The sequence below is a fragment of the Zonotrichia albicollis genome, chromosome 2 (genome assembly GCF_047830755.1).
Source record: "Zonotrichia albicollis isolate bZonAlb1 chromosome 2, bZonAlb1.hap1, whole genome shotgun sequence".
NCBI lineage: Eukaryota > Metazoa > Chordata > Aves > Passeriformes > Passerellidae > Zonotrichia > Zonotrichia albicollis.
In genome coordinates this window covers 109,781,526-109,793,954 of record NC_133820.1, presented here as the reverse complement: position 1 = coordinate 109,793,954, position 12,429 = coordinate 109,781,526, and the positions used below count along the sequence as shown (strand labels likewise).

The window sequence follows — 12,429 nt, the reverse complement described above, 5'->3', positions numbered from 1 at the left end:
CTTTGTGAAATATGGAGATTTAGTTAAAACTATGTCTTTTGCCATACAGATGTGACATAAGCATCAAAATCAAACTGCAATTAAGAAACAGGCTACAATGGATTTTCAAAGTACTTTTAAGAGAAAAATTCAGCCTCCAAAGCATTATCAAATTAAGAAAGTGGAAGCTCACAGGTGTATGTCTATTAAGGCATGGATCACATTTGATTACTTGAAAGGAATCTCAAAGAAAAGCAAGAAACAAGTCCATCATTTCAAAGTACAGCATTTTTAACCATCTTTCTGCAAGCTGGTACTGGTGAACATTTTTCTAAAAAAATAATTCTAGAATTTGTTCCAACTGAGCAGCTACATTAAGCACAGAAGTAGTATTCAAACGCCCGTGCAGAGTCTTGAGCACATGGTGCTTGTTTATCACAAATCTCAGTACATCCATAACCGCAAGAGCACCACTAGGCTTTCCCTTGAATAAACTATGAGCTGGCAGAAAAGCAAAAATAAGACAAGTCAAACCAACACGGAGTAGCGTACACTTTTTTTCAAATGTTGCCAATCAGTACACTGCATACAGTTGAAAACAAGCATATACAAATACACAATACGAACGTACATGTTTTTAACTAAATTTTGACAAATTACCTATTGCAGTTTCATCTCCAACCATTTCCTCCAATTTATTTTTTACCTATATGAAGTAGAGGTCAGTTATGCTATCTCTAGCAGATGATCATCTGGTTAATTTGTGTTAATCATCAGTTATAGTGTTAAAGGCTATTTAGACTCTACTAAAACTAACCCTTGATCCAAAAGCCATGGTGGTTATTAAATCAATTATTTCTTGGGTTTTGTGGTTAACTTATTCTGAAGTTTGGGGTTCAAGAATTTTTACCTATGTGCCTTATCATATCTTTAATACTATGATTCTTAGTCTTATCCAAAAGATGTAATGTGGGGGAAGTAAAAGACACACAAGTGTTCAAACAGTTATTTGCAAACACACACACTTCCTTCTCCATCTCCTAACTGTCCCTACACTGCCCAAAAAAAAAAAAAAATAGTAGACTTTTTATTCTGTAATTCTCTTTTAAGCACTCACAGAATTGCTGCTGCTCAAGTCAAGTAAATTTGGACTGTCTCCACCTTTGAGAAGTGGGTCACAATTTGTTTATGCTATAGAATTAGATAATTATGCAGTACTTCAGCTGCTTTCCCAAACATGGATAGGTCCCGCTTTCGAAGAAAATGTTGTGCATTACTGCTTTTTGAAAGTCTTATTTTTAGCTGTTCAAATCCAACATTAAATAAATCAACTCTGAAATAGTATACATTTTCAGCTTCAATACCAAACTTTGCATTTTGTTGTAAAGAACCCTAATCACTCATTGTGTAAAACAGTTTCAGCCTAAGTACAATATAAATCAAAATAGCTTCAACAAGATTCTCCATAGATATTTCATCTTGAAAATAACTCTTTCAGAGCACTATGAAAGATAGCCTTTGATTCTCTGTTGCTGGTTCAAGCGGGTCGATATCGCTGCACTTTATTTTTGTCCTGCTGCCAATTAAATATACTGAAATAGAAAAGTCTTTGAAAGTAAAAATTAAAAAATGTAGCTGCTTTAGGTTTCGATATTTACTAACTCGGCCCTTGATAGCAACCAGCTCCTTCAGCCAAAGAGTGAACAGTACAGCACAGAACTGCCTTCATCCTGCAAACCACGGGGAGACCACCAAGCTCATCACTGGACACAAAAGCCATTCCCTAGTCCAGCCAACACCCACAGAAAAGTAGAGAAACAAGCTGAGAAACATTACAGCTGATTTGATTATGCACCATGTACCTAGAGCAAGCCTCACCAGGTGGGTAACAGTATTAAATGACTGACTTGAAGGATTCAGTTGGCTATTAAAAGTCACAGATCATGCCTTGCCAACCTTTTAGCACATTCTCACTGTATTAAGTCCAAATTAATTTTCCTGTTTGGGACAGACTAATAAATTATCAAGACCTGGTACCATGGCAGAACAAAGCCTACACCCCCATTCCTTGCTACTAATGACTAGCTAAGAACTGAAGGATTTAGTCTCACAAAATAGGCTAGATTGGTATCAAGGAAAAAAGAACACATCATCAGAGTCCCTGCTTCTCTCCACAAGCCAAGATAAAAATCTTGTTCATCTAATCCTAATATTTACAACCTTCTCCTCTATGACCTGGCAATTTCCACCTGTACACACTCACCTCCCTTAAAAAATTCCCCAGATGCACTGTAATGATCTTTTTATGAGTTCTCACTCCAAACACTGATGACAAAATCACCTTTTAAGTCACCCAAATAGCTGCTCTGTGGTTTTTGCTGTTACCTTGACATGCCTTTTCATGCTCCATCCTTTCCTCAGTCACACCCTACACTTCTACACCCAACTGAGATCTTCCTTGGAGGTGCTCCACTGTCAAGATCCTTCCCACATCTACCTGAACTTATACTCACTTCTCTAGCACACCTCCGGTCCAATTCCCTCACACATCAACTTTGCTCCCTGTCAGCAAGGGCAGTCTCACCAATGACTTCACCAAGTCTTTAGTGCTTCCAAGCTGCTGATGACACCACAAGCTCAGTCCCCAAATTGGTTCTGCTACTTGCAGCTCTGTCACCTCCTAACAGCTACTACTCTAAAAAACTGGCTCTGACACCTGTTTTCCTTCTGTTGGCCTTTAAACGTCCACCTTACGTCTAAGAACTGATTTCTTCCTTTTAAAACGTAACTTTGAAGCTGTGTTGTTTTACTATGGGAATATTTTAAAAATCAGTAGTCAAGGCTGCCATTCACAAAGAGGATTTACTCAAAGAGGGTTTTAAACTGACTCATCACTTTTGCCTAATCCAATTCCTTACTGAATCCAACTTAATTGACATAAACCACTTAAATACCCATCTGCCTCAAGGTAAAGTCAGCTTAGGGAGCTAAACCAGCTGAACACTACCCTTCCCCAAAGAAAGAGACATGGAATACTGCTTAGGGTTGGGTTTTTTTCTCATTTTTCTTACTGCAAGGTCAGATAAGCAAGAGTACCAGTGCAAGAGAGGGGTGAGACCATGTGGTTTGGCAGGGAGGACATGACTGGTTTTGGCAGCAGTGAATTATTAGCTCAAGAGCACTGTATTGCCAAGCCTTGCTGAGCGTGCTCCCTGCCCTGCCACAGCAGGCAATGAGGTAGGAAAAATACCTAGAGCGTGTTTTCTCTAGCGTGCCTCCTTCAACCAGAAACAAGCTGAAGATTGCTTAAAAGCTGCAATACTGGCTGACTTTGCTGGTCAATGTGAACTGTCACATCTGCAGCAGATAAGATATTCAGGAAGTTCTATTTTTAACTGTAGGCAGAAAAGGATTAGTTTTACTTTTTTCAACAATGTATCAACAAAATGCTCCTGTTTGGCCTCACCTACAACTTACAAAGCTCTACCTTCCAACAAACAACACAAAATTATAAACCAACATTATATTCAACAGGCACCTCTGTGAAGCTTGTTAACAGGGCTCTATTATAGATAAGTAGTTACGTTTTTTCACTGCCTACAAGTCATTTGTTCTTATGTTTACACAGTGTTGTCACTATATTTATATTTGCTAAAAACATGAAGTTGTTATCACTCAAACTAATCACTAGCATCCAAGCCCAAATAGGAATTTTTTCTCCACATAATAGAACTTAAACCCCAGCCCGAGCCTTCTGACATTTCACATCTTTCATTCTCACATGCGCAGATCCTGAAAAGCAGAGACTTCCCTCCCCATACTCTTTAGAACATATGCTAATGCAAACATCCAATTTTCTTTTTACAATGCGTGGTGCAGTTTAATTACAATAAATACAACAACTATGTCTTTACCAACTTAGATACACACTAATTTATATATATATAAATAGCAAAGTACCTTCTCTGACAGTTTCAAGCATGGACAAGCTCCAACAGAACAGGGTTTCTCAGTTTGCAAGAACCAACACAGATGTGAGTCAATACCATGTCACAGAACCCTTCAAGAAACAGCCCTCATAACATGTGCCATCACACTGCTGTAACACACTCAAGGCACAGCTGCCAATTCAGTCCTTTCTAGCATGCCCACAAATACAATAAGGCAGGTGTCTGCATTACATATCTAATTGCTGAAAATACTTCCATTAAGAAGTAAAAACTCCACACGCAAAAAACCCTTTCATCTTTAACAAAATGTCAAGAAGCTTAACAGAGGTGGCTGTTTTTGTTAATGAGATTTCTGTGGCTCAATAGATGTTTTGATGCTTTAGTACACATGCATTAGGTCTTGAAATTTTATGCTGCCTAAGCCAGATTTTCAAAGGATAGGGTATTTTAACTAGCAAAAGCCAATTAAATAAACCATAAATCACTATTATTGTACAATAAGGAAAACCCTTCATCTTAGGAAGGATCAGTGGATGTCTTCTACCTCTACTTTTCAAGACACTGAAAAACTACTAAAAACATTTATAATACTCAGTGATTGGAGATGTAGCACTTATTTATAACAATGCAAAAAAACATGAATTGCAAGAAAACATGAATGCTCATTTCATACAGGCACTGCTATTCCAGTAGCAATATAAATCTGAAATCAAGTTACTTTTTTAAAACATTTAAATCAGAGGGGTTAGATTAAGGGAGGAGAGGGGGGAAAGCAGTAATTCAGAAGTATTTACCATGAATCAGTTGATTAACATTGTAACATGTTAACACCTAATCCCAATTTACCAATCAAACAAAAGACTCCACTTGAAGAGCATAATGTTACCAAGTAACATTAATTTTAGGATGCTTGTGTCTTCATTCATTCTTAATCAGAAACATTTTCATGGCATTCATGCACAATATAAAGTTAAATATCCATCTGAAGACCTACCAGATCGGACGAAAAAAAACATGAATGTATCTCCCCCATGAAAGGCAGAGAAGTAGATCTATCATGGCATATATGTAAGTGAAGCTTTCAAAACAAATGTCAGCTATAGCAAGCCCCTAAAAATATTACTGAATCAATCTGAGCAAGAGCTAAAGTACAAATATGTGCACATTGCCCAGAGAGGCTCAGGGCACTGCAGCCCTTTGTCAACACCATTTGCTGCAGCATGTACTCCCAGTCTCATGCCAGGAGAGCAGCCTACCCAGCTGCACAGCTTTCCCATCCACACTGTGGCTGCATCCAGGCCTGACATTTACAAAGAAAATTCAAAACATCTGGATCTCAAATACTCAAATGCAATGCTTTTTATATAAATTCTATCAAGTCCACTGTATTGCCAACCTGAGGCAATCAAACAGTGCAACTGCAGTGACCTAGATGAGCGAAGTAAGGACAGTAAACAGAATTTCTTCCTGGGTGCATAAAGAGAAACAACCAAATAGAGCAGCTCTCCACTTTCCAATGAGAGAATGGCTGCTCTGCCAATCCTTATGAGATATACTTGGCTATATATATTTTAAATACCGGTCAAATGATATATCATTCAGTGGAGGCAGTAAAAATTGATGACCATAAAAAATGAGACTTCAAATGACAACTGACTTAAATTGGAAAAAAAAAACAGGTGCTTTCAGCTGTACAGTAAAGGAGTGGAAAAACTACTCTGACATCTAATATCTACTACAATTAAAATCATAGCATATTTCTGGTTTTAACTTCTGATTATCAGATGCTATTACAGGTCTACCAAAGAAAAGAGTTCTGAAGTATCTGGTATCCTCTCTTTTTATGAACAGTACTCAAATCACTTCTTAAACACCTCTTCAACTGAATAAATTCAACTCTTTTGCTCTCATGGGAGAGCATATTTTCCAGATCTATACTCATTCAACAACTCTTTTCTTCCTTTCCAAGCTTCTTCATCTCTTGCGAGCTTGGTAACAATAGCCTAGAATCTTGCAAAAGAAAAAAACAAATTTATAAAATCACAAATCCAATTAGCATTTAACAGTTCTGCTCCACTTCAAACATTTTCAAAGAATCACTTCCAGAAATACATTTCTGTACCTTACAGGTTTCATTTTATGTTTTATATTAACAACCTGCATCATAGTCAAATACAGCATATGATTTAAGTTTGTCAAGTCATTGAAACATTTTCTGAGGGAAGACTAAAGTAATGATCAACAATCACTTTGTTTTCTTCCCATTCCACAAATGGTATTAGCTCAAAACAAACCTATGAGTTGACGGAGTTGAACATCAAAACACAACAAACAGGAAGCAGACCAGAAAAGTCTGAAAACATACAAACCTGAAGGCAACATTCAAAATGGCAGTGGTACTAACTATACTGCTGCCTTCATCTGTCTGATATTTTGGAATATAAGCATTTAAATTCTAATAATGAATGTCACTAATTGCAACTCTCAGTACAGGGGTTTAAGGCAGACCCAGAAAAATCTTATTTTTGAAAAAAAATTAATGCTTCTTATGATTGTCTTTGGATTGCTGAATACTGCCAACTGTACAGATAAATTCCAATACACTAGCAAATATTGTCCTGCCTTGACAAAGAGGCCACTGACTTTCTAACCTTATTGCATGGTGGCATGTCAAAAGATCCCTTGCCTCACTAAAGGCCCATCTTCCAATTTGGGAAAAAAACTTCAGAAACAATTCTCATCACTTCACAGCTCTCCCATCAGCCCTCAGAGTTGCTCCTTTACACGCATCAAATAAGGTAAGAAAATTTATGAGGAAATAATTTGTCACTAAAAATGCTCTTTTAATATGAAACAAGCAGTAGCCAAGGGACCCAAAGTCTGAAAATTCCTAGATTTGAATATGTGACATGAATACGCTTTTTATTTAGGCTTCTTACTTACAATTTCTTATTCCTTTATAAAGCCAGTCTGGGGAAAGAGAAATCACAATATGCAGCACCACACCAGCACGTGTTTGAACATCTTGTTGTGCCACTTGCCATAACTGAGGCCACAACAGCAGTAGCAGACTTGTCTCACCCAACAGGAGAAGTTAACTAACTGGGTAATACAGACACTTGTTAAAATCAAATAAGTTATGAGAATAAGGAGTCTTGAACTAGTTCAGTAAAAAGCAGTCAGCACTTCTGGACTTTCCTGCCAGTACTCACTTAAACATTTCTACTCTGCACCCCTAACAACTGATACCTGCCACTAGTGACTATGCCAAGCTGACTCCTTGTTTTAAACCCATTAGCCTTTCCTGCTCATTTCCAGTCTCTACAATTCTGACTTTTCAATAATCTCCTTGTCCAGCACATCTTACATTTCTTGACCCCCATACTCACATCTCACACATGGTTCTTATATTTCACCTTGAAGTCATCTTCCCTTCTTCACCCAGACTTTGCATACTGCCCCTCGTGGTATTTGCTCACCCTGAAGATTCCTCATCCAAACCCAGTGTTTCTTCTTTTCCCTCAGGGTTCCCTGTACAGAAAAGAGGGTTCAGCCTCACATGCTGAACCCTCACCAGACCAGTTTCTCCTTACCTGCTGCTCCCTGCTCTACTGGTTTTCAGTCCAGTTCCCCTACTTTTTTCTTCCCAGACTTCAGGTGTCATCCACCTTCTCTGTATTCCTAGCTCCTGACTGCTTTGCTTTCAAAACCTACCAAATTTTCCCCCTTCTCTGTCAAATTCCAGGGTCAACCCCATATGATCCCATATTTCTTGTTCCAACCCACCTCTTCTGCAAGGCCAGTTTTCCTCCTGTGTTCACATCATTCAGCTATCAGGCCTCAGAATTAGGATGCTAATGAGGACATAGGACAGGAAAACTCCCCAATACCAGCAGTCCATGTTGCAGGAAGTTACATGAAGCTGCTTTAAAACCTAGGACTTCACCAAGCCCATACTGATTTTATAATTCTTCCCCACCTGGTCCAAATGGGTGATTTCTCCATGCAAAAACACTCCCATACCTCTTAAGTCTAAAATCCTCACTCCAAAAGAATATGATTCAAATCTTTAAACCACCAGGACAAGTCACATTATGAAGCAGAGAGACTCCCTCCTCCCTAGTTATTAAAAAAACCCAACGCTGTATGTTAGACGAAGTTTCCACACAGAACAAATCTAGCAAGACTCACGAGCTCAAAAGCTTGTGCCAAACTCCAAGATTTTTTTCTAAGCTAAAATCACTTGAAAACTTGTAACAGTAATAAAAACAGCAACAGTAATAAGATCTCTGGTGCCACAAGGATCATCAATATCAACCACAAACAGAGTCAGTCTTTTACAAATTCATTTACAATCCTGTTATTGAACAGAATCTTAATGTAGCAAGTACTGTGCAAACACAAGATAAAAAGGCAGTTCCCTCCCTTGAAGAATTTACAAAATATTAAAAGATGACTACAACCACGAGATGAAAACATGCACTGAATGGCCTTCTGAGATCCACAGGATCTGCTAAACAACCATCCACAATCCATTCATTACACACAACCCATGCACAACAACACAACAGCATCCTCCAGAACCTAACCACTGATTTGATGCTGAAGATAAGATCCTTCTCAAATCTGCTCATTTTATCACTCTTTCACCTTGTTTTTCTTATCACAGAAAATCATAAGGTATCCACTTGTGAGTCCTTTTTCCCTTCTCAGCCTTTATTATTCTGACTTGCCCCCCTTACCCCCATCATCTTCTCTTTCCCAAACTCCAAAATCCTTTATAGAGCACTTCTCCAATTAGCATTTCTTTGTCTTTTTGGCAACAATGGGGAAAAACACTGGGGGAGAGGTGGGAAATTTGTTTTGTTTTGTGGTAGGATTTTTAATTGAATAATTTTTTCAAATCAAATTCACTAACCAAACTATACAAAAGGCTCAGAAATCTCAGGGGGAGTCCTGAAAAGAAAAACAAAGAACAAACTACTGAGTACCAGCTAAATGGAAAGAGGAGCCTGGGGGGTGCTTAGAGACTAGTAGCCATAGGAAAGCTTGGAGGTGCTGATTCTCAGAGCCCTTGATCAAGTGCAGCATGGCCTGAGGTCTCATAGCTTTGTCCAGTTCCTCCTGGGTAAAAATAAAACCACCCAAACACAGAAATGGGGGGGCTGAACTCTGTCACTGAGGTACATATAACACAAGTAGGTTTTCTGCCCTCCACTTAACCACTTTTTGCAAAAATACAGCTTCAATACCACTTCACAGCTGCTCTTACCCTTCCTTTCCAAACTTCCTCAGAAAACAACTACCTTGATCCTTTCCTACTTTTCTGCTGCCCATGGGAGTCTGAATGACTGCAATGAAACCCAAAAAGACTGGTCACTTTCTGCCACGCAAAACCCAGACCTATCACTAAAATAACAACAGTAGTCTATTCTCAACCAGAGATTAACTCTGCAGTCATAGAACCAGCTCTTGCTACTTGAATTCTCTACAAAGTACTGATAACATACTCACGAAAACACCATCTCTTTTCTATCTGCCTCAAAGCAAATGTTTAAATCTCTGCTCTGCCGCCTGTCCTCAACCAGTGTGAAAAACAGATCCAAGTTTAAACCCTGGAGTTTATTTAGACAAAATTTCAAGCAATGTGTGGCATTTCAATTATTTCTTCCAAACATGGAGCCATAATTTTAGCAATACTACATAAGCTAAACAGAAGTTCAGTTTTAACACTGTAGTAAATAGCTGAACCATTTCTGTATTGTCTGTATAGAAGATACTGCAGAAGACAAAACCGCATACTATGAAATCGAATGGAAAGGATGAAATGCAGAGAAGCAAGAGACATCAATTACCTTTGCAACACGGTATTAAAAGTAACCTAACGACGTGTACATGCATTCTGACGTTGAAAAATGTGCTATCTAAAGCATATTAACAAATACTTAACATCTCAGCAAAAAAATACGTGCACGCATAAGTACGCTCACATAATGAGATAAAACACTATCCGGTAGGTAAATATTTAGGCCATTTAAACAATTATGCATTGTTGTGCAAAACGACAGGAATCTCTCAAATTACTACAGTCTTTAACCCAGACTGCGCTTAATGTTTCTGTGGCCTGCTTAACATTCCAGGCATACTTCTGGCAAGGTAGCTCTCTCTGGCTGAGGTTCAAACTGTCCTTGTCCAACTTTCACTTACTATAAAAACATTGTTTAATATAGAAAAGCATACACAGAGACATATGTTTCTTATTTCGCAGACACCTAAAATACTGACACTTGTGTTCACTAGCTCCGCGTGGAAATTTTTAGGCGACCGCTTTGAAGCGAGGTCGTCCTTTTTACTGGGCAGCACCCGCAGCAGAGCCCACGCTTCCACCAGACTTCAGCTACGACGCTTAAACACTGCTTAGAACGCATTTCTGCTGAAGCGGTAAGACCTGCCCGTGTTTATTCACCCTAAGTGAGAAGAAAAGGCCTAACTCGGTCTCTCCACGCACCGCCGGGCCGTGCAGACGCTGCCCCGGACACCACGCAGCTGCAGATTTTTGCTGCTAATTTGCAGCAGACCGCGTATTTGTCAAATTAAGTGCAGGAATTTCCCGGTTTGCTTACCTCCACGCAGCGTTATCTTTTATGAGGAGGTAATCTACCAAATTACTCCAGCATGCCTCCAGCCTGCTGCTGCCAATTAGTTCAGCCCGGCTAATAAATCAGGATGGCCAAGCCGCTCAGTTACAGCGGGGCTGGTCCGGTACGCGAGGAGTATAAACACAGGCGGTGGCAGCGCTCCTGCCTCCCCATCTCCCCCCGCACTGAGACAACGCTTAGTCCGAGCACCCACCGCGGGGAGGTGGGGGGTAAAAAGCCTCAATTCTTTTTTTCTAGATAAGATTTAACATTAAACACTTCCAACAAACCCATCAGCAGCAAGGGTAGAGGCTCTGCCCCCACGATGGGCAGCGGAGGGCCGGTGTGACGGAGCCCCCACCCCGGGCCGCCGACCCGGAGCCTCCGACTGCCCCGCCGGCAGCGGCCCCGCCGCCCACACCCTGCCGGCGTCCGCGGACGGGGGAAGGAAAATGTCGCCGATGGGCCCAGCCCCGGGTGTACGGGACTCAGGCCCTCTTTCCCCCCCCCGATCTCACTCGTACCTGTCCCGGGGGTCGATCCACGAGGTCTGCCGGGTGTTGTGGTCGATGTAAAAGACTCGTCCGTCGAAGTCCCTCGCTTCCTCCCAGCCGGCAGGCAGCGGCAGCTCCGAGCTCTCCCGGCCCCGCTGTCCGCCCGCCGGCGGCCCGCCGCCCTGTCCCGCCGCCGCTTGCTGCTGCCGCCGCCGCCGCCCGCCGCTCAACCACGGCATGGCCGCTCCGCCGCCGGGCCGCCGCCGCCCTGCTCCGGCCGAAAGCCGCTCCCCGCCCGCCGCCGGGGCAGCTCCAGTCCCGCCCGGGCCGCGGCCGCCCGCCGCCTCCTCCTCCTCTTCCTCCTCCAGCACTAACAGGCGGCCCCGCAGGGAGCGGGACTCGGGCGGCTCCGGCTGCGCCGCGCCGAGCTCATCCTCCCCCGCGCCAGCCCCGCTCCAAGCCGGGACCAGCCCCGCCGCGCTTCCTAACCCCGCCCGGGACCTGCCCCGCGCCGCCCCGGCTCCCAGCCCCCGATCCCGGCCCGAGCGCCCCCGCCCGCCGGTCAGCAGCGTCCCGCCGCTGCCTACCGCCCGGCGCCTGCCCCGGCCATCTTCCCTCCCTCCGCCCCGCCCGGCTGTTCCCACGCCGCGGAGCCCTCCCGGCCCGGCCCGCTCTGTGGGGCACGGGGGAAGCAGCGGGGCCCGGCCCGGCCGCACCCCGCGCCGCGGAAGCCGGGCCCAGACCCAGACACGTCGGCTCTGGGAGAGGGCGGCTGCCTTCCGCCCCGGGCCGGGGGAAAGGAGGCTGAGGCCCTGCCGGGGCCCGTCCTGTCCTGCCTCGGGGCCTGTGCTCTGCCTCGGCCCGTGGGCGGCCGGAGGGAGTGAAGGAAAAGGCGAGCCATGCCCGGCCCTCGCTGGGTTATCTTTTTTCCGGTGCCCGCCAGAAATGTCTCGGAGGTGCTGAGTAGTCACGATGAGCACAGGGACATGGGAAAGGCATGGGAGTCCACTGCAGAGACTCAAAAGATGCTGGCAGAGAGGTCCTGGAGACCACACGAGTCACGGAGATCATGCCGTATCCATGGTTGGATAATGGAGGGTGGAAAATTATACATCTGGTTTGCTTGACATCTCAACTTGGTCCCTTAACCCCATTCTGTAGAGCATAAGCCAGCTGTATCTGATTTGACCTGAGCCTGCTGGAGACCACAACGCAGAGTTCCGGCTGTCATCTAGAAGTAGATTCCATAAAACTTTGTTAAAATGGGGTTAAAAATTGGCATATGGGACTTTCTGCCTTGGCAGGACGCTGCCTTCAGCTAAACCTTTAAAAATCTGCAAATAAAGAGTTAAGGTAATGCAGGCTAAG

At 43.0% G+C, this 12,429-nt stretch overlaps 1 protein-coding gene across 4 annotated transcripts in view; it reads right to left on the bottom strand.

Annotated features, from left to right (window-relative positions):
* Positions 1-12,103, bottom strand: part of WWC3 (WWC family member 3) — a 98,595-nt gene extending 86,492 nt beyond the window's left edge. For 2 of the 4 annotated variants that reach the window (XM_074536001.1, XM_074536002.1), the window contains exon 1: positions 11,092-12,103. In XM_074536001.1, coding sequence (XP_074392102.1) covers positions 11,092-11,300 — 209 coding nt within the window. In that variant the 5' untranslated portion in view covers positions 11,301-12,103. Of the gene's footprint in view, positions 1-10,552; positions 10,928-11,091 lie in introns of those variants that run through there. The other 2 variants (XM_074536000.1, XM_074536003.1) reach the window with 2 other exon arrangements.
* Positions 12,104-12,429: the final 326 nt, after the last annotated feature.